General features: G+C 42.4%; 4 protein-coding genes across 7 annotated transcripts; 3 read left to right on the top strand and 1 right to left on the bottom strand.

The window, feature by feature from the left end:
* Nucleotides 1–2,231: 2,231 nt before the first annotated feature.
* zgc:113229 (uncharacterized protein LOC550612 homolog) lies at nucleotides 2,232–6,543 on the bottom strand. Its single transcript, XM_048231770.1, has 5 exons — nucleotides 5,359–6,543; nucleotides 5,082–5,200; nucleotides 3,865–4,792; nucleotides 3,394–3,645; nucleotides 2,232–3,238 (listed from the first exon to the last, which is right to left on the bottom strand). Exons 1-5 carry the CDS (start codon nucleotides 6,202–6,204, stop codon nucleotides 2,951–2,953), a joined length of 2,433 nt encoding a protein of 810 aa, XP_048087727.1. The 5' UTR covers nucleotides 6,205–6,543; the 3' UTR covers nucleotides 2,232–2,950.
* Nucleotides 6,544–7,588: 1,045 nt separating this feature from the next.
* On the top strand, nucleotides 7,589–11,621 carry rad9a (RAD9 checkpoint clamp component A). Its single transcript, XM_048231589.1, has 11 exons — nucleotides 7,589–8,049; nucleotides 8,134–8,204; nucleotides 8,291–8,413; nucleotides 8,605–8,722; nucleotides 8,821–8,920; nucleotides 9,091–9,197; nucleotides 9,349–9,455; nucleotides 10,548–10,612; nucleotides 10,714–10,806; nucleotides 10,903–11,140; nucleotides 11,267–11,621. The coding sequence occupies exons 1-11, from the start codon at nucleotides 8,016–8,018 to the stop codon at nucleotides 11,378–11,380; spliced, it is 1,170 nt and encodes a 389-aa protein (XP_048087546.1). The 5' UTR covers nucleotides 7,589–8,015; the 3' UTR covers nucleotides 11,381–11,621.
* Nucleotides 11,622–17,802: 6,181 nt separating this feature from the next.
* Nucleotides 17,803–21,342, top strand: ndufs8b (NADH:ubiquinone oxidoreductase core subunit S8b). 3 transcript variants are annotated; one of them, XM_048231591.1, is made up of 7 exons: nucleotides 17,803–18,488; nucleotides 19,219–19,276; nucleotides 19,602–19,667; nucleotides 19,836–19,925; nucleotides 20,094–20,266; nucleotides 20,553–20,681; nucleotides 20,866–21,342. In XM_048231591.1, the coding sequence occupies exons 2-7, from the start codon at nucleotides 19,234–19,236 to the stop codon at nucleotides 20,995–20,997; spliced, it is 633 nt and encodes a 210-aa protein (XP_048087548.1). In that variant the 5' UTR covers nucleotides 17,803–18,488; nucleotides 19,219–19,233; the 3' UTR covers nucleotides 20,998–21,342. The 3 variants fall into 3 exon arrangements, with proteins under 3 accessions (XP_048087548.1, XP_048087550.1, XP_048087549.1); XM_048231593.1 differs by lacking the exon at nucleotides 17,803–18,488 and adding an exon at nucleotides 18,518–18,541; XM_048231592.1 differs by lacking the exon at nucleotides 17,803–18,488 and having other exon boundaries at nucleotides 18,596–19,276.
* Nucleotides 21,343–21,618: 276 nt separating this feature from the next.
* Nucleotides 21,619–25,934, top strand: ran (RAN, member RAS oncogene family). Of its 2 annotated transcripts, none has more exons than XM_048231587.1 (7): nucleotides 21,619–21,706; nucleotides 22,620–22,692; nucleotides 22,807–22,891; nucleotides 23,016–23,141; nucleotides 23,257–23,444; nucleotides 25,539–25,709; nucleotides 25,810–25,934. In XM_048231587.1, exons 2-7 carry the CDS (start codon nucleotides 22,660–22,662, stop codon nucleotides 25,852–25,854), a joined length of 648 nt encoding a protein of 215 aa, XP_048087544.1. In that variant the 5' UTR covers nucleotides 21,619–21,706; nucleotides 22,620–22,659; the 3' UTR covers nucleotides 25,855–25,934. The 2 variants fall into 2 exon arrangements, with proteins under 2 accessions (XP_048087544.1, XP_048087545.1); XM_048231588.1 differs by lacking the exon at nucleotides 21,619–21,706 and adding an exon at nucleotides 21,914–22,017.
* Nucleotides 25,935–26,993: the final 1,059 nt, after the last annotated feature.

Genomic DNA, 26,993 nt, shown 5'->3' with positions numbered 1-26,993 from the left:
TGTTTTACCTGAAAAGACCCTCCTTCATGGTACAATATGCTGCAGTAGCCAACAATTGTGAAACACAGCAACCTGACTGCCCAAAGAAGCCTACAGCAGCCACAAACAACATAATCAACAAAGCAAAATTTGTGAGCATTTCACTGAGGCTTTCAAGCAGGCACCTTCCTTCATCAGAGTTTCATTGAAAATATGGCAGACACCATAGTATCTAATATAATATAATCCCCTTGGGATTCAATAAAGTATCTATCTATCTATCTATCTATCTATCTATTTATCTCCAGAAGGCTCAGCAGTGGTGTGTGGCATAGACTCACCCTCCTCCACACTCATGATGGGTTAGTACACAACCAAAGACACTAACATGGCACTATATCCACAATTCTTCTCTTTTTTACAACAGATATTGTGATTCTAAAAATGCTTCCATATCTGTAATTATGTTTTTCCCTACTGTTTCTGGTTCTTTAGGGCAACTAAATTGCTTGTTAGCATGGGCAATGTAATTTCGACCACAACCTCTCCTCCATCACCATGAATACAGTGGTGGAAATGACATTTTGCCTTTTTTTCTTAATCTCATAATATCTTAAGCCTGTAAATGCCAGTAAACATTCAATATACAAAACATACACACTATGAAATGACATTTGTCTAGCTGTTTTTACATTCACATGAAATATGAGTTGTTTGGAAATGACACCCATAAACACACTTTCATTAGGCTATCACTCATCTTCACCTTTATACCAATCTTTTTGTTACAGTTTTTCTCAGTCGCTTTGGTGCTTTTCTCACATCACTATTAACGTTTGCACATTGCAACAGTGCATTTCTCAAAACAATTAGTGCAAACTGCAAAACTTAGTGGATAACCTGCAAAAGCACGTCACTTGCTCAAAATGGATAGTCCATTCCTCAAAAACAAGTATTTATGTCAATGAAACTGCCAGTGTCATGAGAAGTCTTGACACCATCGTTTATGAACAAGATAGTCAAATGGCTTTGTAATGTTTTCATTACGGCAGTTTGCTATCAGTGTTTTCCCATGCAAAAAAAGGTCAGAACTCGGTGACACTACATGAAAATGCTCAATACAGCACTATACTGTGCTGTACACTATACAGTTGTACAGCCATTTGAAAACTACAGTAAAGTTACAAATTGCTGTAGTTAGGGGAGTAAGTGAGTACAAGACTGAATATGTATGTTTCACAGTTTTACTGTATATGCAATTCTACAGCATTGTGACAGAATTTGATAATTAGTTCACCAATTTTGCATGTAATGACTCAAGCAATGAAATGAAGACTATTAGTTTTATTGGGAATGACTATTCAGCATCCATAAGTATAGTTAATTTTGACTGACATGACAAAGCAACTTATACATGTTCAAAAGCATTTGCAATTTGTTCAGAGTAAGGAGAAATTGCTACTATGATTTGCACAAATGACTAAATGTTGTGGAGATTGAACTAATAGTTATGAGAATTTCCATTCTGATCTGAGAAAAGTACTAAAGCGACTGAGAAAAACTGTAAAAAGACTACAAACTGTTGTTATACCCTCTCAGTGACTAACAAAGGTAAAAATACTTTGGTTTGTCTGCAGGAATGCTCCCCACAGTAGCACAGAAGTGTAATGATATGTTGGACTAGGCAATGGCTTACTGTTTAGCGATTAACTTTGAGCTTGTCCCAAGGCATTTTGTTGAGAATGCATATCCTGGTCTTACTCAAAACTACTGAGATTAACGTCATTGTGGTCACCAATGAAAAATAGATCCAAGGTTGTTCTTTGACCGAACTATTTCTTTACATGAAGCTGATAATTTAGTTGCATGCTTGTTAATGACTGAGATTCCTGAGGTTTTTGTGAAGAATCCAGTGCCTTTTCAGAAGTACAGTAATTAGCTGCTCTTTGTATAAATTGCATGATGGTGTTTTAGGCCAATTAAAAAAAACACACAAGCCTTATTGACCACAAGCCTGTACCCAATAGCCCAAGGAATCAGAATCAGTTCAGAAGGAAGAATAAAGAAAAAAATAAATGCATTCCCATTTATAGCCCACTCCTGTATTAACCTCAGTTGAGGAAATTTTGCAAAAATCAATGTATAATCCTCGATTAAAAGAGGGGAAATTACAGGTAACGCTCCTAGGAAAAAGAATATTTGTGAGTTTCCTGGGCTTTGTAATTAGCAAGTAAAATTTCAATACAATTGCACAAGCTTGTGAAAATAACTTTAATAAGCGATGAGCAATAAGCAAAAAAGTATTTTCAAGCTCAAGAGTACAAAACATATGATCGTGCTGTTGAATGTGATGTAGTTTCACATCTGAATGCAGAGTCCTTATTCTTTGGGTAGTGTAGTGGCTAGCATGAAGTAGCCTGAAAAGTTGGGGGTTCAATTCCAGGCTTCCACTGTTGTGCCCTAGAGCAAGGCATTATCTCCGAGTTGCTCTGGGGAGAATGGCCCTTGTTATATAATTGACATATGAACGTCACTTTGAATAAAAGCATCTGCTTAATGTAAATATGACATTTTATAACTCTTAAAACAGAAAAACACAATAGATTGTTGAGGGGTATGACTAAGAAACCCTTCTTTTTAAACCTGCCAGGATTGCCCCTTCTTAAGTGATTCACTTTGTCTGCACTATTTTTGCTGGGAAGTAAACCATAAAGAGTCATTCTGCGCTACAATACTGGACATAATTTCACATTACTTTTTTTATTCTTGGTCCCATGTTGTAGTTTTATTATGCCACACATGAGACCTAACCTTGCCGATAAAAGCCAAGCCTTTCCTCCTAGGCTATGTTTCACAACAACTAGAATCCGACAACACTCCCAGTTGAGAGAATACAGCATGTACATTCAAATGAACATTTTGTTTAAAGGTTGAAAGCTGAAGGTCCTTATCAGGCTGCAGAGGAAAGGATTCAGATTTGAGCCTTCCGTTTGGTCTTCCTCTTCATTCCCACAATCCAGTTATAGAGGGACAACTGGGCCTCTGGACTTTTCTCTGAGGTCTCCTTTGTCGTGCTAATCTCCTCTGGCAGCATCATTTCCTCCGTGTCCTCCATGTGCTCTGGGTCGTCCATTTCGTCAGAGTCCTCCTCCATCCCCTCAGGCTCAGGCCAGCCCTCCACCTCTGGTTGGATGTAAGATGGCAGCATCACCACCTCCTCAGCAAATCGAACACGCCGTGGAGAGCAATCCAATTTCCGCTGGATCAAAAGTAGACATAATAGATTATTTACATTGTAATAATTGTAATTATAATTGTGCTGTAATATGAGAATATTGAATTATTAATACCTCATTTTCTATTAAGTATATAAAACACAATGCTGTGCATCTGTACTTTTGAGTTGACACTCACCTTTTTGGGTACTACTTCCATGGACAGTGATGAGTCCGAATCCAGAGAGATGGAGCGCTGAGTGGCAAGCTGAGATGGAGGAGGAGGAGGAGGAGCAAAAGGAGGAGGTGATAATGGAGCCTTCCGATGGGACACAGACTTAGTGGGAACATCACCATCATCATCATCTTCATCTATGAAAGTTTCCCTCTCCTCAGACTGTAGCGCTCTTCGTTTCTTCTCGTGTGCAGAGCTGTCCTTGCCGTCTCCAGCCTGGGGAGAGGGAGGTTGAAAAATGTTTGTGTGAAGAAAAACTGTTCACTTCATAAGCACTTGCTTTATTTTCAGTATTGTTCTGATCTGGTACATTATAAATAATATGTAAATAGATCGATAGATAGACTTTTTTATTGATCCCTTCAGAAATTCATCTTGCACCATATAGCTCATCATATATATATATATTGTGGAATAGACAGCTCCTGTGCTTACCTCCACATAAGAGAAATCCAGAAGGGGAAGTAACTGTGGAGCATTGTCATCGCCTTCACTGGGACTTGAATTGATGGTGGGCTCTGTAGCCTCCTCTGTCTCAGACTGGTCACCTGCCTGCGTCGTTTCTGTTAGGTATGGGTTCATCATGTCATCGGGCTGATTAAGGGTTGGCTCGGTCATCTGTGGTTCGTGGGTCACCTGGTCAGACTGGTCATCTGCCTGTGTTGTCAGTATTATGTTAGGGTTCATGTTACTTGTGTTTGTTTCGATGAGATCTGGTGTAGTCATCTGTGTTTGGTGTGGGTTTATCTCATTTGTGGTGTTTTGGTCAAGATTCGGCATGGTGACCTCTGTTTGGTGAGGGTGCGTGTCACTTGGGCTGGTTTGGTTGAGATCTGGCCCCATCATGTGTGTTTGCTGACCCTTGATATCACAACTCTGATTTTGTTTGTTTGACTCTGGTCTACTCTCTGATTGATTATAGTTGACAGCATCCAAGTTGGATTGGTCAAGGCTGTTTGTGGTCATCTGTGGTTCAGTAGTGATTCCCTGATCAGAGTTCACTTCAACAGTCCCAGGCTGGATATGTCTGACTTGCTCCGAGATGGTAAGTTGGTTGATACTGTGTTCACTACTCTCCATGCACATGGGTTGGCCAGCATTAAGTACTAGTTCATCAGTGTCTGTAAGCATAGCTTCTTCAGTGGCTTCATTCAGCGTACTCTCCGGCACACTAATTGCATTGCGTGACTCAGTGATTTTACACAGATCCACTACAGCAGGGTAAGTGCTTTGGTCATTTGCGCTCTCTGGGACTTCCAGGGGGCTGTTGCTCATGGTAAAGAATTTGTCCCATTCAGGTCCAGTAAAGATCTCTTCCATAAGATTGGTACTAAAACCCAGGTCAAACGCACAGAGGGAGATACTGGAAGGGTGGGAAAGGCAGGCAATATGTCATTTGTCAATCATATCAACTCAGCAAATGATAACATAGTGTTGCATGATGAATAGGTGCAGAAGGGAGAGTCAACACATGCAAAGACGCTCAAACACCTGTGATTCCTGGCTCCATTCCCGAGAACTGAAAGTCTCTGATTTATTTGAATTGTGTAGTGAGCTGTGGTATGACATCTATGGTAATTATGCTGGTCTTATACATGCACACATTCTTTCTCACAGGTGATGTTAAATGCCGTAAGCTGTGAGAGATTTACCTGTCATAACCTTGGGGACAGGGAGTGACTTCATCCTCTGCTCTTCTGATTGGTAGAGGAAGAACTGCATTTTCTTTCACTTTACTGGACTCGTTAGACACCTGCTCAGCTACGTTATGCTGTAATCATGTTCAAGAAAGTTAAAACACAACTCAATTGACTTTTAATCAAACTGGCCATTATTTAGCCATTATTGGTCATCTTTGAGCTTTGAACTATTATGTAAAACCTGATATAATTCTACATTTATATTTCAATAAGAATAAACAAAACGTACCTGATGTTGTTTCTCTCCAAACTTCTCTCCATTCTGACTATCCTGTCTCTCCACGCTTGAACGTCTGTCTCTCCATTTATCTTTTATCCTCTGGGTCAACTTCTTAGTTTTTGTTTCAGCCCATTTTCTCTTGTTTTTCCTCCTATTATTTGATGTTTTTGACATTACAACTTGACTAACAGGTTGATTGATTCGACTCAGACTGTCTGTGGAGGAGGATGCAGTGTCTTCAGTAGTTATGCTGTCCCATATTGGGCTATCAGTGACTGTATGCACCTGAATGACAGAACCTGGAGCCAGCGGAGCTGAGAGCTCATCGCTGTTTGTGCTATCAGTCCGCTGAACTTCTGCATTTGTCTGTGTCTGCATCACAGGAGGCCTTGGGTCGCCATCTGCCTCGCCTGCTGGAGATGTGTGGTTTTCATGGTTCAGAGGTGGTTCTAGGAGAGCATCTGTCTTGTCAACAGGACTATTTTTTCTTTCAGAGATCTGATTGCTCACCAATGTGAACCTCAGCTGTTTCCTTTCCCATCTGGGAAACTCCGCCTCAATGACAGAAAATGAGAGATTGTCTTTCTGTTCCGTGGAGACTTTGCGAAGTCCCAAAGCCTTTGTGGATCCCTTGAAAAAGGGGGAGAACCCTGGCCATTTTGTGCGAGGTGACCGTAGATTGTCATTCACAGTGTTAATAAGTGTTTCCTCTTCATCCTCCACCTCTTGTAGTATCTTGTCCGTGTCATCGGATGTTGTGCTGGCCTGCTCTGACCTTTGCTCCTGAAGCCTCAGCCTCTGAAGCATGGACTGCACCAGCCCCTCTGAGTCTGACACGCTACTAAGCTGAGCCATTCATACACACAAGAACTACCACACCTATTACCCTACCCTAACAAGCGCAAACAAACACATACGCACTGCTATGATAAGTAAGCAAGAACTTACACATTCAAACAGCGTGAGGAGTTTACAACAGAGAGTTTAGAGAACTATCCAAGGCATGTTCCATTCAGTTCCATAAAGCCTATTTGGACATCTGCCAGCAGCTCAGTGTTCCAACTATTTTGTTGTGGTTGTTCTTCTTGGTTTGTTCCACTTGAAGCAGCATGCATTTGCGGTCTTTTCGTCACAAAAGGTCCCCTTCAAATTAATCTCCAGTCATTTTTCACCTACTCTTTTACTCCCTTGAGAGACGTGCGTGTGTTATGTCATGGTACCTCATTCCTTATGCTTTCAGGTTTCTGTCAGTTTCACTGCCTCTCCTCCTCCCTCCCCCTTTTTCTCTCGACCTGCCTTATTCCCTCAGTGTCTGTTCATGTGTTTCAGTGATGAAATAGTAAGCATTCCATTTGTGTCAAAAGGGGAAACCCACAATGTAGACTATATGGCATTTATGCCAAGGAATGACTGGTATAAATCAGCTCTTCAGATTAACTGTCAACTTGCGAAAATGTGGACAACTGACAGAAACGTATCAGAGAAGTAAACTTACATTACGAAAAACATTTATAAAGTAGGCTAATAGTTTTCTCTATACATTTTTCCCCAGTATAGTTGTTTTTTTATTCTAAATGGTAGCCTAAATGTTGCACTTTGTCGAAATTCTAATAGGCCTATATATATTGCACATATCCAATCATGTTGGTCTTAGATTTCCTCATTTCTGTTTATTATTGGATGCTGGAGAAGACTTGGGTGGTGGAGACATAGGCTACTTAATCAGGACCGACCTGAAAGACCAGTGAGACCACATGACTTCCCATTTAGGTGACACTGACACTGACTCTCTCAGTGTCTCTCAAGCATGTGGACCAACCACGTAAAGCCACAAGAGCCACTCCAAAGGGAACCAGATTAGTCACCTGCCCAGTAGCCATATGTTAAACAGGCCTATAGGCTAGCCTATAGTTTCAAAGATGATGCTCTGGCCAAGAAGGTATCACTGGCCTATTTGGAGATTGCGTAAAAGTCGACCCTTCACAATGTCTCTGTGCCGCATTGCTCAAAATGGAATGAATGAACTATGTAAATAACTGGAAGATTTCCCATCTACCTTAATGACTGAATTAAGGCTACATTCGTCTTCGACTTCTACTTAAAAAAAAAAAAATAAGCTACACACTGTGCCTTTAAGTTCCACTTCCACTCTGTCGGTTTTCAGATGACGTAGCAGGTACTTGCAATCCCGCGCTGCCCGTTGATAGGTTCCCTGGCTGCTGCTACAGTCCGCGCGCGACATGGCGGCAAGGAAGTAAACAGTGCCATGATATGGATAACTTTCTGTCACAAAGGATCTTAATATATATATATATATATATATATATATGTATTTGTAGAGTCAGAAGTAACCTGCAATGGACTGTCCGTAATGATGCATTCTATAAATAAAAGACCGTATTGCGTATAGATCAAGGAAGGTGTAAAAGAGAGTGTTATTTAAAAGCTTAACCACTGCAAGCAAACAAGCAAACTCATGCTGAAGTTGTTGCGGCGTCGCAACCACTTCAGGTTGTTCACTTATATTATATGCCTGGTTATACTTCGAAAACAAACTGAATTCTTGTAGATTATCAATTCTTATAGATTGTCGTTGTTTTGATAAACAACGTCAATATTACATCTTTGTTGAACATCACTGTCTATAACACTGAAGAATCACCAGTATGGATTACGTTGCAACTGGCAGCAACGTAAAAGGTAAATTAAATCCAATGCTGTTTTGCATTATTTAACTGTTTTCCTGGTCTTTTTTTACGCAACGTAATTAATTTGTGTTTGCAGTGTTGGCAAAGGCAATCCACTCGCTGTCAAGAATTGGAGAGGAGTTATACTTTGAACCTCTGGATGATGGAGTAAGTGGGTTCCTAATCTCGATATCATAATACATTCCTTGAAATGTACTACATTAGCCGTGTTTTTTGTTTATTTGTTTTCTAAGCTGGCGTTGCGGACGGTGAACTCCTCTCGCTCGGCATTTGCCTGTTTCCACCTATCTCCACTTTTCTTCCAACGATTTCACACATCACCAGCACACCGTTTCCGCTGCAAAATGCCAATGAAGGTAAAACAAACCCCCATTACTTCAACTTTATCTTGCTTAGAGAAAAATCCTGTTGTCCACTCTACGCCTTTCCTGTAGGGCCAGTTTCTCCATCATGTGCCCTACTCTTCAACCTTTAACAATAATTTGCATCCCAGTGACTGTATGTTGTATGTCAGCAGTGTCCATCTGTCCCATCCTCTCTTTATTAGAGTGTCCAGGCAGTGTTCAAATCCCTCGCCTCATTAGAAAAGACAGTTGAGAAGTGTCGTATTGAGTGGAAACCAGCAGACAAGAGTCAACTCACATTTACACTGCACTGCAAGCATGGTAATGGAAATAAGTGGATTGGAAATAGATCTGAGTTAATAAAAGCGATGCATACTTTGTTATATTGCAGTGGTTTTCTAATGGGTGTTCTGCTCTAGGTTTGCTGAAGACACACAACCTGTCATTCCAGGACTGCGAGAGTTTGCAGGCTGTGTTTGACAAAGAGCATTGTCCCAATGTGCTTCGAGCTCAGCCAAGGTTTGGACTTTATTTTTTATCCATTTACTCACATATTGTGTATATGTGAGTAAATCGCACATCATGATGTAACCAATCACATTTCTCTCTTTTGTGCTCTTTGTCATCTCAACTGGTTTGTAATGCTACCTCTGCTTTTACCTATTTCTCTACTCCCATCACTCTGTTAGATTACTTGTGGACACTGTTCTCCATTTCCCCCCTTCTTTGGAGGAAGTTACAGTATCTGTGAGTGGGGAACGCATGTGGCTGAAGAATCATGTGGAAGATGAGTCTGGTACGTGCACTGTGATCAAACCTTTACAGGAGTATTGTAGTGAGCACTTAGTGTATGTTAGACTGAAAATGACATATTGCTGTCACATGGGCCTTGATTGCTAAAGATTGGGACAACACACATTTTGCCTTTTCCTACTTGTCTTGCCCAGATCAGTCCAAAGCCATGATGACGGAGCTGTGCCTGAGCTCAGAGGAGTTTGATCACTTTGTTGTCAGCTTGCAAACAAGTATCACCTTCTGCCTTAAGGAACTCAGGGTAAGATTTTTGTCAGATAAGTAAACAATTAAATTCAACGAACATTACTTTTTCTTTTAGGAACTTCACATGTGAAAAGCACCAGTGTGTATGCAGTTCACCTGTGTACACACACATCTAACATCATATACAATGCCCGCACAGCATGCACATACAACATACCAAACACATACAGCACAGTGCACATCACATACACATGTGACATACTACACCCGTACAACACCTCATGGAGTCGATTAGCATAGGGAAAACGTTCAAAGCACAATAAGTAATGCCTAATGGATAAGCAATAAATAATGTGTGTTTTGATAAAAATAGCATAACATAAAACAAGGTGTTCAAACATTCATGAGTCTGATGGATGCAGGTACAAAATATTATGATTTTGTTTAATGGGTTGCTGGAATAGTGAATGAATGAATAAATGAATGAATATCCAATGAATATTGGATAGTGCCCCAAACAAATAAATAAATAAATGCAGTGATGAACATGCACATTGCTATTTTTCTGTGCCATAATCATATATGTTGGTTTCATAGAAACCTTGGTTAAATTGCAGTGTCTGACAAAAGCAGGATATATCAAGCACCAAAGTTTGTTTGAATATTCTTTTTTTCTTATTATTTAGATCATCCCTATTTTGCATTTTATGGAAAGATTGTGAGCATTTAATTATCTTACATTGTGCAGTTCAGGACAAGTCTTTATTATCACACCAAACGTGTGCAGAAATCAGACCTTGTACATGGGCCAGGTCAAGTGTCAACACCAGTTTGTTTGGTTTAACATACACGCTTTCTGAGCTATTTGTCAGTGCAGTGATACACATTAGCTGTTAATCTAGTCTAAAATAAGAATAAATTGTAAGGTAACCACCTTACTTTCCTTACTTACCTTAAGTGTCTTTAATGACTTGAAAAATGCTATACAAATTAAATGTGTTATTACCTGCTTGAGAACACTGAAGCAATGTTGCTTGAACATCACTTACTAAAGGCATAAGCAGAAAAATAAAGAAATGCTTGATATGCTCTCAACATATTCTCTGCATCAGAATTCTCAAATTATCGGTACCTTTTATGTTTTCAGGGATTACTAGTGTTTGCAGAATCAACTGGTCTCCCAATATCAGTATACTTTGATGAGCCTGGGAGGTTTGTGTTTACAAGTCTTAAATACACACCTCATGTGCATGGATATGTTATCTTGGATATTTAGAACAAATGTGCCATTAAATGTGGGCTTGTCTGTTTAGGCCAGTGGTCCTGAGTGTGTCAGACAGTGTCCTAGAGGCTAACTTTGTTCTAGCTACTTTGTCAGAGGACTCTCATCACAACAATACAAAACGGTGTGTAAAACCAACCGAACCTTAAATAGTTTTCCACGGAATCACAAACTTCCTGTTTTAACATTTTGTTCCCTTCCTTTCACTGATTTTGTACAGCGCCCCAACTCCACCCCCTCCAGATGACTTTATGTGTGATGACATGGACTCGTACCTTATTGCTATGGAAACAAGTGAAATTGCCGGACCCTCCACAGAGATCAACCAACCATCATGCTCGACCCGTGCCCCAACTATGCCCAACCTGCCCAATCACAGATCACTTTTTGACAATGATCAGGAAGAGCAACAGGAGGAGGAGGAGGAATACGATTTAGAGAGACCACCTAATAAAAAGGTATGGAGATCTGTGATGTACAACTTTTGTTACTTCTGTAAGCCCAAATGTGTCTCTTGTGGCTTTCTTTCCCCCATTCATCTCTAGCTACTTATTTTGTTACTTTATTTCCTCCCTTTTTCTCAGTTCCGATCACTCTTCTTTGGATCGGTCCTACCGACACCCTCCCAAGTGTCCAACCAGACATTGCAAAGCCAAGATGTCCTGGCCAGTGACAGCGAAGACGAGAAATCTTCATAACCAACAGTACTTCGGGATTCAGACTTCATAAACGCAAGTGTTGGAAAGTGTGTGAAAAAGTGTGAGAAAACGGTGACTATTGCCGTCAGTAACAAAGACTGATTCACATACTCACACCAAGATATGCACATTTTAATTATGATCAATGTCAGTGTAATTTCAGATGAAGGTAAAGAAAAGAACAATGGTTGGCCATTCAAATCACTGTACAGAACGATTAAAATGTTTTATTTTCTCTGTTCTCTGTAGTCTTGTTATTTAAATATTCTGTGTGAAAAGTCAGTATGTCTCTCGCTTTGTCTCTTAGAAGTAGCTTTCAGAGTTCCTCCTAGTTACTAAAGTTTGGGAATCGCTCCTTCTAAGGGTACTGTCTTTGGCCTTGAATGTACTGCTTGGCAGCTGAAAACTTTTCCCTCTCGTCTGGGGCTTTTTGCGCTCTTTGTCCAGCTCTTTCTCCATCTCTTTCTCTCGTTTTTTCCTCAACTTCTCTTCGTCTTTCTCTTTCCTCTCCCGATCCCTCCGCCGCTTCCTCCTCTCCTTTGAACTCAGTTTTGCTTCCTCTTCGGCGTCTTCACTGAAATCCTGGATGAGGATTTTGGGGATGGTTACTTTGGGTGCACGGAGTCTCTGGAAGAGGCCCATGCGCTTAGGGTTATCAGTCAACTTCCCCATGTCTGTAGGGGTCAAGGTCTGTGCTTTAGAGGGTGAAGAAGCGTGTTTTGGAGTTTGTGTGGTTCCTTGTGTGTGTGAGGAATCTGTTGAATGAGAGGCAGGAGAGTGCGTGGGCGGTGCAGTGGACGTTGCATTAGTTTCATCTGTCTGTGCTGGACTCTGTGGCTGTGGTAGGGTGTTGTCCTGCAGCGGTATGTCCTTTGGGTCTTTGAAGATGTCCTCCGAGAGAACTCTGGGATAGGAGGATCTGGAGTTGGAGTACTTCCGCACGCGGACCTGCCCAGATAGAGGGAGCTGTGCTTCAGCAGCCTTGGTTCCCCCTGCAGGTGGCTCTGGGACTGGTGTGATGTTTGCTCCCTCTGCACCACTGAGAGATGCCACAGAATCCCTCTCAGCCCTGGACTGCATGTCACAGTTGAGCGAGCCAGAAGTCTCCTCTGTCCCAACTTGCTCTTGTTCTACCTCAGCGAACACTTTCTCTGTTTTGTCTGTGTCATTTTCCTTTTCATTTTCGAACTCTTTCAAATCTGTGTTGTCGGGAATATTCTGTGACACACTGACCTCCTGCGTTTCAGAGATCTCTCCCTCAGACCTACCCTTCATTTCTTCTCTGCAGGTGACTGTGTCAGTGTGGTCCTCTGTCTCTTCAGAGTGCGGTGTATTCTCTGACTGACTAAGTCTATGTTGTTCTGACCCAACCAGATTGTCTTGATGGATCTGTAAGCCATGAGGTTGTGTGCTCGTGTCTGTCTGTGTGAGCTGTGCGGTATTCGTAGACTGTGGTAGAGTCATAAGCTGCACTGTCTCTGTTGATTCACCTCCTCTATTGGCTGTCATCGACTCTGGTGTTTCACTGGCGTCAGTTGTTAGCGACTGTGGTCTGCTCGAAAATGATGAGCAGATCTCCTGTGCTGTAGTTGCTGAGGTGTTAACAGAAGCTTCCTCTTGGAGACTCCCCGTCGTCTCCACCGTCGCTACCACGTGTTCCTGTGTCTCCTGACCGTTGCCCTCTGGCTGTCCCTCCGTCGCCTCTGTCATCGCCTCTATCGCTTGCGGTTGGTCGTGTTCTTCAACGGTTGGTTCCGCTGCGGTCAGGGCCTCGCCGTGCCGGTCCACGAGGGGACTACGAGTGTGCTGGTCGTCACCTTCCACCAGAGGTCCCACATCTGTTTGTGAGTTCTCCTGCGCGGAGCTGCAATCCGTGCCCGGTGAGCTCTGTGGCTGAGGGGGCACGGGGTCGAGGGTTGAGCCCTCCTGACAACATGTGCTGAGTGAGGATGCTAAGGCTTGCGGCTGCATGCCCTGGTCGAGTGATGGCGCATCTGTTTCTTCTTCGTCCTCCTCACCCTTCCTGTCCACATCCTCCTCGTCAGACTGCACCTCCTCCTCTGGTCTGCCAGCGCTGCACGCTTCCACTCCATCTTCCTGTTCACCTTTGTGTGTGTGCAAGTCTTTGCATGCATCCTCTGTATGTGTGACTTCTTGTTTCTCGTCTGTCTGCCCAACCTCTCCCCTTTGACCGTGTGATGTTGGTGCTTCCCCCCTCTCTTGCCAGTCTTCTGCCTGCCCTCTCCACTCCTCCTCACTAGTACTCGCCCTGACCTCTTCTGCGTCTGGACTGTCACATGCCTCATCTGGCTGGTCAGTCTGTGATTGTGCTTTCTGTAATTCTGAACTCTGTAATTCCCCTTTATCTGTCTGTATTGTATCCTCCGTCTGCTCATCCTTGACTGTCTGCATTCCTTCCTCTGGTTTGTTTTTTTCTGCCTGCATTGCCTCTTGTTTGTCTTTTATTGTCTCCATTTCCTCGTCCTCTTTAACGTTCACTGTCTGTGTATCCTCTTCCAGATTATCCTTCCCTATCTGAATTTCTTCTACTGGTTTATCCTTCACTATCTGCATTTCCTCTTTTTCTTCCACAATTATTTCCTTCTCCCTATCCTTCAGTATTTGTATTTTGTTATCCACTTCAGCTTTCTCTGTTTGTATTTCCTCGTGTTTATTTTCCTCTGCCTCCATTTGCTCTGCCTGTCCATTTTTCACGGTCTGACTCTCCTGCGCTGGTATACCCTTTTGTTGACGTTCTTCTCCCTCCTCACCACTGTTTTGAGTCTCTACCTTCTCATGACACCCTTCCTGTGTGTTTGCATCTGACTCTGAAGGCCCCTCTTTTAGTGCGGTCATCCCACTGGTCCGATCGGGTGGTTTAGTCGGCTCCTCTGTGTGTGTGTGTGTTTGAGCCGGTGCTGACCCCGCTACCATCATGCTTCCATCTGAAGAGGATCTGAAGTGGCTGCCTTCTTTTGAAGGGCCAGGAATTTGTGTAGTCATGCCAGGTTCCTCCATGCTTCTGTCTGGTTTGGCCCTGTGAGGAGCCTGCATGCTGCTGACGCTGCTAATACTGTCATTTCTGTTCTTCTTCTCTTGTTTATCTCCGTGGAAGAGCCCCAGCTCTCCTGTACTCCCCTCGCCGTCGTCTGTGACCTTGCTTCCTCTCTTTTTCCACTTCTTCCGTAGGAGCGACGGCGAGAGGGAGGACGGTGATCGAAGGAGGGGCAATGCCAGGGACCGGTTCCCTTTCTCCTTCACTTTCTTTTCTTTCTTCTCTTCCAACTCTTTCACCCTCTCCCATGCCATCAGGTATCCATGGCACCGGGCACGGGGGTCAAAGGTGGAGTTTGGCCGCTCCTTTCTCCATTTCTCCAGCTCTCTCTCTGTCCTTCGCTGCAGGTCTTTCTCAGAGAGGGACACTGAGCATACCTGTAGACAGTATTTAGAAGAAAGGATTTTGACATTAGTACATTTCCAGAGAAACAGCAGGGCCTGTTGTTATATTAAACCAAAATTATGTTAAGCCATATGTTACAGTATATATGTTAAAGTTCACCTTTCTTATTAGTATTGTATATTTAAATCTTGCCCAACAACCTCAGAAACATACAAATTTAAAAAGCCAGCACTATCTATTGGCACGACAGGCAGTTGCCTGAGGCCATAACATTATTGTGCTCTTTCTGCCCTGTACAATCTACATTTAGTTCTGGACACACACTGGAACATTAATGGCTGAAGTCATGGTTAATTTCATGGGGTCAGTACAGCTCAGCATGTCATGATGTCTCCCCAACTGACCTCCTGGATGAATGCATCTGCATCCTCGCCCTGCAGGTAGTCCTTGACCCCTCTCAGGCGCTCCAGGGTCTCCATCTGCCCGTCTAACTCCTCCCTCTGGTCCCCGCGGCCTAGCACCCGCCGCACCAGCACCACTGCCACCTGGAACAACACCCGCACGCCTGATGGGGGACATCGAGGAAGAGACCATAAGAAAGGCAGTAGGAAGCATAGCAGGAGGAATATGGGGGAAAATGGAGAGAAAAAAAAGAAGGATGATTACATGCACTTCAGGAGGACATTTAACACGGTAACACCGGATGAGGAGAGGGTTGTACCATAGCAAAAGAACAGGTCCCAGACCCGCAGCAACGTGTTGAAAGGCAGGTGTCGGGTGTAGAGGCACATCAGCCAATCGGTGGCGAACATCAGCGGCTCCACGCCCTGCCGCTGCAGGTGCCTGTGGGCTGCCGGACACGCCCTCTTCAGAACCCAGGGGAGCATGGCAGCATCGAACAGAACACCCTCCTACAGGCAGGCACAAGCAGAGCCGTATAAGGACAGGAATGCACAGGTATACAGATTCCACATCGTCCATTTGAGCGAGTGTGGTCTGTGTGCGGGGAGTGTACATGTAGTCAGTGATGACGCCTCACCAGCAGAGGACTGTAGTAGCCGGGCAGGTACAGCTCACTGATCTGCACCAGGCACCAGAAGGCCTCCTGAGACAGCAGAACAGTAACAGGTTGAATAACTTCTTAAGTATTCATCATAATTAATACGACCGACAAACACAAACACACACACACATAAAACTGGACTGACTACATCTATGGTGCAGTAGAAGTTTCAACATTCAGTCAGCACAAATGTATAATTAGAGTCCACATCCGGGGCTGGTATTGATGTGGTAAGCAGCCTGTGATGATGTAATAGAATGATTGTCACCTCAGTGGGCATGTTCATCAGCAGCACTGCGGCAACAGGACCCTGGGCCTGACAGTATCCCTCCTCAGGACGGAACTGAGTGTACGCCTTCAGCACTCGAAATAACTCGCGCTGCCTGCCCAAACCACAACATAAACAACACTAATTAGCCTTTGGCTATGGAGAAGGACAGTATTTCAGTATACAGTATTTAGTATTTTCTCAGAGTGACTAATTCTAGTCCAGGGAGAGGTGGGTGGATAAAAACAAGTGGGAAGAGGGAGAGAAGACTGTACCCATGACTGTCTTTTGACAGAAACATCTCATGGAAGGGAAACTGTCTGTCTGTGTCTCTCTCTATTACGTCCACCCAGCTCTGCAAGGCCTCCTGCTCATCCAGAGTCTAAGGGAAAGAGGACGTGTAGGTTGGTCGTGATGGTTGACAACACATTATACATAATATTTCAGCAGGGCCAGAAAAAGATGGCATCAAAATGTTAGAAAGTGCCCTTGAGATGTAACGTTTGTTTTAATCTAAGCTAATAAAATGCAGCAGTGAATACAGCCAGAAAAAACTGTTCCCTCAAACAAAAAGATTCATTTCTGACACCACCTTCTGATACCACCTACTTTGCCTCTGTGTGGTCCAGTGTCTATTTTGGAGACATTCTCTTACCTGATACACCGTTTGGTTGTAACCCATCCTCTGCATAGCCCCACACAGCAGTGGCCAGCACTTTGCTCTGAGGGATGCTGGGATACCTTTCTGACACTGACCCTTGACCTAAGGAAGAAGTCAGTAGCTATCAGGGATATGTCCTCATGTTGATACACCACATACAGCCCTTACTTGCTTGTGACAGCTGTGACACTATGTAGAGAGCATAGAATCTATATGACAAATGAATGAAAGGATGGTACTTGCTTTTAATGTGTGGCTAACACATTTTAAAGAACACGTTTAATTCACAATAGATCTGACAAAAGTGTAGGCGCACACAAACACACCTTGCTGCTCCTCCGCTGAGAGACATCGTCCCACTGACTGATGATACTGAGCCACTTCACCTCTCTGTGTCTCACCAGGACAGGTGAGGGCCCTTCCCTATGTACACACACGGACACACATGACAGTCAGACCATAACAATAAGTCATTTCAAGACATATGTCTGAAGTTGCGTAGACCCACCAAGATTGTCATTAACAGAATGTGTTCTTCAGATGTTTCTGTGGTATTACTTTTAATTAATTAGTGTAAAGGCCGATGTAAAAGTAAACTAGATAATGATGGATGAAATATGAGCTTCAAATCAACAACAGTGTTTAAATAACACAGTTTCATCACCGGAAGAATGACACCAAACAACAGGAAACCACATACAGGCGGAAGAAAGGTCTCTATGGCAACAGGCAGGATGTAGGGTTAGATCGTGAGGGAGTTGAGTGGGTGACAGTTGGTTTGAAAAGAAATAGAGAAAGAGTGAGAACATTTACATTTCCAAGATCATATAACTCTTAATCTTAAAGCCTCAGGGCTCTCCCACCTCATCCCATCTCATAGAGGTTCTACATACAGAGGTTATTCAACATTACTCAAGGCACTAACCCAGCGTTGATTCCATTCCCCAAAATGAATCCAAAGCGATCTGTCTCTGTTGAAGACCCCGATGGCTCCAAGTCAGCTTTGTCTCCTGTATGGTCCTGTTGGACCGACATCACTAGTAGAGAGTGCGAGGCCAAGTAATGTCAGGAAAAATGTTTTAGTTATTGATCTATGCACAACACAAAAAACAAACGTTCTGATCATCCGACAGTTTCATGGGGTGCCATAACCAACCATTTTAATATCTTTGTGGGTGATTGAGAGGTTATGATTTATTTACCAGGCAAAATGTAAGGCTTAAATAGTACAGAACAAAGCTTTTCGTTTAAAAAAATGTTGAATTACCTGATGTTCCTCTCCACTGTGCAGGAGTTAAGAGCAAAGAGTGACAGAAAGACACAGAGATGAGAGGTGGAGGGAGGGACTTCCGTGCTTTCTGCAAGAGGGACTGAGGCTCAGGGAGCCTCAAATGACACTACTCACTACAGTAGGCTATAGTTGTCTTCAAGGGGCCAAGCAGTAGTCCAAGTTCAAGTAGCCTATGTGAAAGGTCAGGTTGTGATTGTTGTATGGAATCATATTGCTATTTGCTGTTATTTGATGTATTTATAATCTGAATAAACCCTAAGCCTATTAGATACAAGTGTTGTTTAAAAGTTCTTTCTCGAAAACCAAATATTAGCCACAGGGAGCCGCGACTTCCTGTGTTGGTACATGCGTGTGTGCACGATTGGTCCTTGGTTCAGACGTCTTGCGCGGACAGACCGTTAACTTTCAGGACTGCGATAATCACGGTAAGTTATCGCACTGCGTCATTGGCCTTTATTCGACTCGACGAGCCTTTTTAGTGAGTCTCACCTGTGTGCTTCTTGTCGGTATACCGAAACTTCTTTTCAGCATAATTTATAACTCGTAGTATCCTACTGCTGATAGGCTACTGGTAATTACAATGTAACGGGACACTTTTTTTTAATTCAGCCAATGGGCTTAAATAGGCCTATTTGGTGCATTAGGTAACTTCATAATTGTTGGGGAACAGGTTCATAACTGCGACATTTTGCATATGTGCCCACACTTCGCAGTAAATATTACGCACTGAGAATATGAAGTCAAAAGACAAGTAGCCTACATAGCTTAAACCCTAGCCTACTTTGAACACGACTCCTGGTCATAGCATGATGTTGATCATTCTAATACAACACGTGAGACAGACAACCCCCATAGCCTAGGCAACATGGCACCAATGATTTGAGACACTAAAAAATATAGATGAATTGTTGTGAGAGAATGTATCATGGAAATCAATCTATGTACAATATAGCTTGATTATGTAATACATTGTGCATTTCAGCTGACCATAAAATACCCCACCAGCCCCTACTGCATGCTTCATATGACTCAGCTGTGTTTTGTAATGTTGTGAGTAGTGCATCTGTGATGTAAGCAGTAGGATTGGGAACAGTGATTAGGGAGGGACTAGGAGAGGAAATCTGGTTAGGCTGACCTCTCTTTCGCTCTCTCTAGTGTCATTTTGCCACAATGTCCACTGCATTGAGACTTCTCTATTGTTCGTCTAGACCAGGTAAGAGTGTGTTTATATGTGTGTTATTCACTATTTAGAGAGAAGTGTCCGTAGAGAACTTGAGTTCAATGAAGCTTTGCCTGCCAAATAGATGGCTTCTGCTTTGCAGCAGCACTCCCTGATCCCAGTTAAGAAATAGAGGGACAATACTGACTGAATAAGTTTTCAGTTGATATTTGTCCTATTTGATTCAGTCTAATTTTTAAATAGAATGTAAACTGTTGCACTAAAAACATTCCTTCTGTTCAGGTTGACCTGAATCGTCCAAAGCATCTGCTGTTTGGGAGCCATACGCTAATTCCACATTGTTCTCTATTTTAATCAGGCACTTTTGGAGTCAATCCTGGCCTTGTCCGACCGTTCAGTCTGTCAGTCCAGAGAGAGGCATTCAGTAAGTATCACACACACACACACACACACACACACACACACACACACACACACACACTTCTCTCTCAGACTCTTACACTGCCTCTACACAGCCATTATAGCCATTTTAACACTATCACAGACTTGCACGTATACAAAATGTGACAGTGCTATTCTTTGCCTTGTATAGAGTATGTAAATGCACGGGAAGAGGCCACTGATATGAAGTCAATAACAGACCGTGCTGCTCAGACACTGTTATGGACTGAGCTCTTCAGAGGTGAGTCAATTCAGTGTCTCAAAATAAGTATCCATGCTTTGTTATTATGAGTCATGTGTATGAATGAAATTGTGCCAGGCTTGGGCTATGTACATTAATGGCAATTTCAGAACAAATGAACGTGTATTTGTGGGTGCATTGATGGTATACTTTATGTGGTCCTTGTAGGTTTAGGGATGACAATGAGTTACCTGTTCCGTGAGCCAGCTACTATCAATTACCCATTTGAAAAAGGACCCCTGTCACCCCGTTTCCGTGGTGAGCATGCTCTGCGCAGGTATCCCAACGGAGAAGAGCGCTGCATTGCCTGCAAACTTTGCGAAGCCATCTGTCCTGCACAGGTAAAGGCAAACCCCACACACAAGCACAAATGTGAGTACAAACATACATAGGGAAGATACAACTGACACACACAGGCTGAGTGTAATTGATTTATTTGTTTTATTTGTTTTATTTATTAGGGATGATGTACAATGTTGTGTTATGTTTGAACATAAATGTTGCCATTTGATGCATTGTACCCTTAGGCTAATTTACATCTGCAGTCCCTAGGCAGGGCACAGTTGAGAATTGAGAAGAGACATATTGAGAACAATTGAGAACAGACATCTTTCACATGTGCTTCAGGCCATCACTATTGAGGCTGAGACTCGTGCAGATGGAAGCAGGAGGACAACCCGCTACGATATTGACATGACCAAGTGCATCTACTGTGGTTTCTGCCAGGAGGCTTGTCCTGTTGATGCCATTGTAGAGGTAAAGATCATTTGCCCTTGTGTCTAAGCTTGTCCCAGAGTTACTGCTTTGGGTTCAATAACGACAGCAGACCTGCTCATTAGATTCTCAATAGACACAGAGCAGACCTGTACATTAGTTTCTAGTTTCTCAATGGATATTTACAAACTACATCTCTCCCTCTTTCTCTCTCACTTTCACTCAGGGGCCTAATTTTGAGTTCTCCACTGAGACTCATGAGGAATTGCTGTATAACAAAGAGAAGCTGCTGAATAATGGTGATCGCTGGGAAGCTGAGATCGCCGCTAATATCGAGGCCGACTATTTATATAGATGAATAACTTCATGTTTTTACATACACACACACACACACATACACACACACACTTAAAACATATAGCCTATGTTTCAGATAGGCTACTGACAACACTATGTTAACCAACTATAAACCACACAAATCTATGTGTCAAAATGTGTCAGAATAATATATTAAGCTAACACTGTAAGCAGTTAAAAAATAGACTAATCAAGTCCGCGCCAATGTCAGTTATACGCACAATACTATACTAAAGCTGATAGAATTCAGCAAAACTATGGACACATTTTGTCCGTAACAATTGAATAACAACTGATAAATGTATGTAGAGTGACTTTGGAAAATACAATAAAGCTTTGAACATAATCTTTGCTTTGTTTATATTTTCATATTTGACTGCTGGTTATAGCCTACATGTGACACATCTTTCCCATTTGAGAATACAAGGGAACATAATGAAGCCTTGTGCAGAAAAAAAACAAACATGCAAGGCCTACATCATTTTTGTTGTTATATTTATTACTGGTGAAAAGAACAATGAATAGTGTTCTCCTACCAAGGATAAAGGGTGTTATTCCAGCTATTACCACCAAGAGTCACCCTCGAGCTGACAATTTGGAGAGGAAAATTTTAAGTCACGTGAAAAGGGCGGAAACATATAGCCAGTTGACCCACGCTGAATCCCGCGTGGACGTCGCCATTTGCTCTTTTCCTATCACTTCAGCGCCGGGTAAGTGCGGAACATAAGTGCTGATGTAACATTTGTCGTAATTCATTGATAAGTTGGATTTATGTGATGAGTATAAAGCTCTAGAAACTTCCCAGGTCGCATTTAGCGTAGCTTTGTTGTGGGTGTTGCTTATTTATTGGGTATACAAAGTTTTGGGCATCTTAACGTGCTAGGAAATTTCATGCTATCGTGGTGGCTAGCTAACGCTACCATTACAGTGGGTGCTACTTGCTAGTCTTTAGGCCCTAGCTAATTTGTTAGCTACCTGGGTTTTCCCTCGTTTTGTCTGCTTGGATTGTCGTGCATTGTTGGTAAGGTGTTATTGTTCATTGCATATGTGTTTCTGGGTCATCATATTTATGTACAGTAGGATGTAGGTCTTAATTGGAATATATAATAGTGACGCCGTTTGTGGGCGATTTGCGAGGGAAGATATTTCGGTGCTGGACAGGTTTTGTTCCAGTCGAAGCTAGAAAAGTGCGGCAGTGCAACATGGCGTTTTGCCATCCAACAGCGCTATGGATCGAGATGCTAACATCGATGCCTAATAGTTGATTCAAAATGGCCCAGATGTATGTATGGTGTTAACGTTACCTAGTGCTGGGTATGATTCTTAATTTTTATGGAGGCTCTGTTTTCGGACGGTGCATTTATGGAAGAGGAATCTTGTGTTGAAACGTAACTTAGCGCGCTAGTCAACTTAACAATCACTCTGACGCTAACATTAGCTAGCTAGCAACTTTTGTTAGTTATGCTATGTAGGCCCTAACAATGATGCGGAGATTTTTTTAAGCCATGCGGTTCATGCAGAAACCCAGCAATAAAGCTTGGATCCGCTGTCAACGGTGACTTATCATGAAGCAAGATGGGGAGGACACTATCTTTGTTAACCCTCCCGCCTTCTGTCTCACAGACCGACACACTGCGACACGCAGAGCAATCGTCAGACAACCATGGCAGAAACCGAACCTCAAGTCCAGTTTAAGGTAAGATGATGGAAGTGATGCGTAACTTTTGGGGATCACTCTTTGAGATGCCGTCATTGCGATCAGTCGACGTGATGGAGTGAAGTCTCACTGTCCCTTCTCCCTTGTCCACAGCTCGTGTTGGTGGGTGATGGTGGTACCGGAAAGACTACATTTGTGAAGAGACATTTGACGGGGGAGTTCGAAAAGAAATATGTCGGTGAGTAGTGACGAATGTCTCGGAAGGAACACTTCTAGAACGTTTGCATCAATTACCATCGAGTTCAGTGGGTGGGTATACTTGTGTGATCATAGTGTGTGTGTGCGATTCCTTCTTTGTCTAGCCACTCTTGGGGTGGAGGTTCATCCTTTGGTCTTCCACACTAATAGAGGAGCCATAAAGTATAATGTCTGGGACACAGCTGGTCAGGAAAAGTTTGGAGGCCTCAGAGATGGGTATTACATTCAAGGTAGGTGTTTATTGTTCATACCTTTACATTTTGAATAATCTGGCTATCCAATATACTGCAATTATTCTTGAGACATTTCTTGCTTCGCCCTACTAATCTCTTTGTGTATCTCCAGCTCAGTGTGCGATCATCATGTTTGATGTCACATCTCGAGTGACCTACAAGAACGTGCCCAACTGGCATCGTGATTTGGTCCGTGTCTGTGAAAACATTCCCATTGTGCTTTGTGGCAACAAGGTGGACATCAAAGACAGAAAAGTGAAGGCCAAGAGCATTGTCTTTCACCGCAAGAAGAATCTGCAGGTAACCTGTCAACACTGTAATCTTGTAATTGTGAGTGTATGTATTTTTAGTCTGTTTTTGACACACCCAGCTTGGTGGTGTTCAAGATTTTTCTTGATGGGAGTCCCAGTATCTATCAGGAGCCTTGATGTTTGACCTTAATGTTAGCAAAGGTTTTTAAAGGAACAGCACATTTTTGGGAAAACATCTTATTTGCCATCTACCCCAGATTAGATCATTTCTTTTCTTTTTTCTGTGCATGCAATTACTCAGTTTGACACCATAAGCCAATCGTAGTATATTTTAGTGCAAGTGGGTTGTTTTTGTTTCCTTTTTGCTATAGGATAACTTGAATAACCCACTTTAAGTGAATTATGCTAAGCTAGGCCAACAGTGTCAGAGTTGCTGCACGCACACAGAAGAGAAGGGAAAGCTGCATCTTATCATACTCTGGGGTAGATGGCAAAATAAGCTATTTTCCCAGAGTTTGAAATGGAAGCTTTGAGCTTTTCTGTTTCAAGTAACCTCATACTCATTGCTTAAGGCTGATGCAAATTTTTCTGACTGTATACACTGGATGCTTTAAACCTGGGGTAAACTTTAAATTAGGTGAGCAGGAAAAGCCTGCTGTCTGTCGGTCCAGCACTATAGAATGTTAAGTACTTTTGCACACCTCCCTGGGACGGATGCGTCGGAGAAGGCCCACAGGGTCACCAATATCAAAAAAAGTAGCAAGCTCCCGCACACTGTCTTCATTTGCAATTTTAACTTTAACTTGCAACGTTTCGGACCATCATCAGGCAATTCTATGCGTTCCAGAGCTTTACAAATTGCCTGTAGTGGTGGGCTCAAAGCTTTACTAAAGATAACTAGTTGATATTCCCTGACTATCCAGACAGGCTTAGTGTTTGGCTGGCTTCTGTTCTTCCTACTCTGTCTATCTATAGTTTGTGTTGATTAGTGTTAATTTTGTCACCTATTTTTAATTTAGTCTTAGTCTTGTGACGAAATGTCCTTTTTAGTCTGTCATATTTAGTCATTCAAATATCATTTTTGTTAGTCAAGTTTTAGTCGACTAAAAGTCTCGTCATTTTAGTCTAGTTTTAGTCAAAAGAAAACTAAAGGTATCTTAGTCTTAGTCAGTTTGTCAACACATTTTAGTCTTTTTTTTATAACAAATGAAACAGTTCTGCAACACTGTCTATGTAAGATATGCCAGTTTAAATCATACAGTATGAATCCTCTGACACAATAAGCAAAGTGCAAAGACAATAAGCAAGGTGGTTCAGTGAGTAGGCCTATTGTGTAGACTAATTATAGGCTACTGTTGAAGTAGGTCTTTTTTTTTTTTTTAGCTAGGGTTAGTTAAGTGGTCCTGAAAATGAAAAAAAGTTTGAGAAACACTGTCGAGGGCCAAACTATTAATGTTTTACTCCTACCAAGCTAGATGGCAATATGCCCAAACACAACACATTCCCCAAACAGACTCTCCATCTTAGCCATAGCTAACTTGCTAGAGAACTTTCCATATTAGCTTACTTGCTAGCAAACTTTGAATCATCAGTCTAACTAGATAAATAGTTGACATTACATGCTGAACATTTTCGTATGGACATTCTGGGGGATGTTAATTTGTATGAGAGAAGCTTCAACTTCTGGGTATGTAGCATTGTGGCATAAAGCTTAGGTAGTTAGCTTGCTAACTCTGGCAGAAATCTCCAGTGTTCTTGTTTCGTGTTGCAGCCACAGGGTTGCAGCAGCAGCACGTAGACTAGCCTACAGGAAAGCTGTTGCGTATGAACTCATTCGGAATATTTTGAAAATATAACAGCTAGATATTCTGTCTTCTCATGTTTGTAGACAAACATGAAGGGAGATTTTATCTTAGTTTTTATTTCATGCAAAACATTTTAGTCTCGTCTTTTTTCGTCAACAATAATGCATCTTAAGATAGTCTTAACACTTAGTCAGCGTTTCAGGACATTACTGCCGTCTCGTCATCGTCTCGTCTTAGTCATGAAAAAAAAGGTTGTTGACGAACATATTTCCTCTCGTCTCGTCTGACGAAATTAACACTAGTGTTGATATACTTCCATTGCTTCTCTTCCCCTCCAGTACTACGACATATCTGCAAAGAGTAATTACAACTTCGAGAAGCCCTTCCTCTGGCTGGCGCGGAAGTTGATCGGCGACCCCAACCTGGAGTTTGTGGAGATGCCTGCTCTGGCGCCACCCGAAATTGCCATGGACCCCTCACTTGCTGCACAGTATGAGCATGACCTTAAAGTGAGTATTAGTCACAGTTGCACTGCACTGCACATAGCCATAGCTGCACTGTTTGGATGGAGTTTCTGACCTTTGTCTTTGTCCCCCGTCCCCTCTGCAGGTGGCATCAGAAACAGCTCTGCCAGATGAGGATGATGATCTTTAACATGTGACTCTTGTACTCTCTCTCTTGCCATTGGTGGCCAGAAGTCATCAGGCTCTTCAGTGGCGACAGAGTTTGCCCCTGCCCCTTTTACTGTAAAATCCCAATGCAGATTATTTTTATTTTTCAACTTTTTTCGTTTTTGTTTTTGTGTTTCAAAATGAAAAAAGTGAATTTGTGTGGTTCTCGGAATTCAGTGTAGACTCGCTAACAGTAAAAACACCAATGCGCGGACTTTACACATACATATGTACACAGACATGCACCCACTCAAATACACTAGTGTAAACGCTGGTTAAGGATGAGAGCTTTTCATGGTGTTATACAGAACTTAAACTCTGTAAGACTCCCAGCACTTAAGAGTTAAACTTTGAATAAAAACATTCTGAATACATTTGGCTTGCCTTTGTGATTTGGATGTGGTCCCTGTTATAGCTAATGCTTCATGCTGTCTCAATAAGGCATTGCTGGTGATGCAGCGAGGTGTAACATTGCTTTATTTTATTATTATTATTTTTTTTTTTTTTGGTATATCCTGTGAAACCTAGGTCTTGTATGTGTATAATGAGCATATGATTGTGTTTTTTTTTTTTTTTTTTTTTTGCTTTGCCTTTGAGTTGGAAAGAGCCATTGCAGCAACATTATACACTGTAACTGTACTCCGTCTACCCCTATGATGTCTGTATGTCTTAACATTTACTCATTGATTGAACTGATCCTGACCACATCTTGTGATCCCCTTGCAAAATATGATCAGAATTTTGGTCTGTACTAGTGAACACTAACATTTGTGGTTCAGTACTTAATTTAAAAAAGCCTGTCCTGCTAGTATATCAGTCATACATAAGTTGCCGATGCCGATGGAAGGTCTACATGCTGTGGATCAGCCAGAGATGGGAGTGTTTTTTTGTTACCACTGAATTAGTTCAGCAGATGGCAGCATAGAGCCTTCAAAAAAGACGAGGGCTGGGCACAGCTGTCTAGGTGACCCCCACAATAGAAATGCCAATTATTGCCAGAAAGCGTTACATTGTTATTTTTGACAGGATGTGCAATGCATGTGTGGTTCATAAATGATACGTTGGGCCGAATCGCGGATATAAAAAGTGCATACAATTCTGAAGATGCGTGTTTTGCATTAA

Source organism: Alosa alosa, chromosome 21, assembly GCF_017589495.1.
Source record: "Alosa alosa isolate M-15738 ecotype Scorff River chromosome 21, AALO_Geno_1.1, whole genome shotgun sequence".
NCBI classification, from domain to species: Eukaryota; Metazoa; Chordata; class Actinopteri; order Clupeiformes; family Clupeidae; genus Alosa; species Alosa alosa.
The sequence above is the reverse complement of the archived record's forward strand: the minus strand, read 5'-3'. Positions and strand labels throughout refer to the sequence as shown.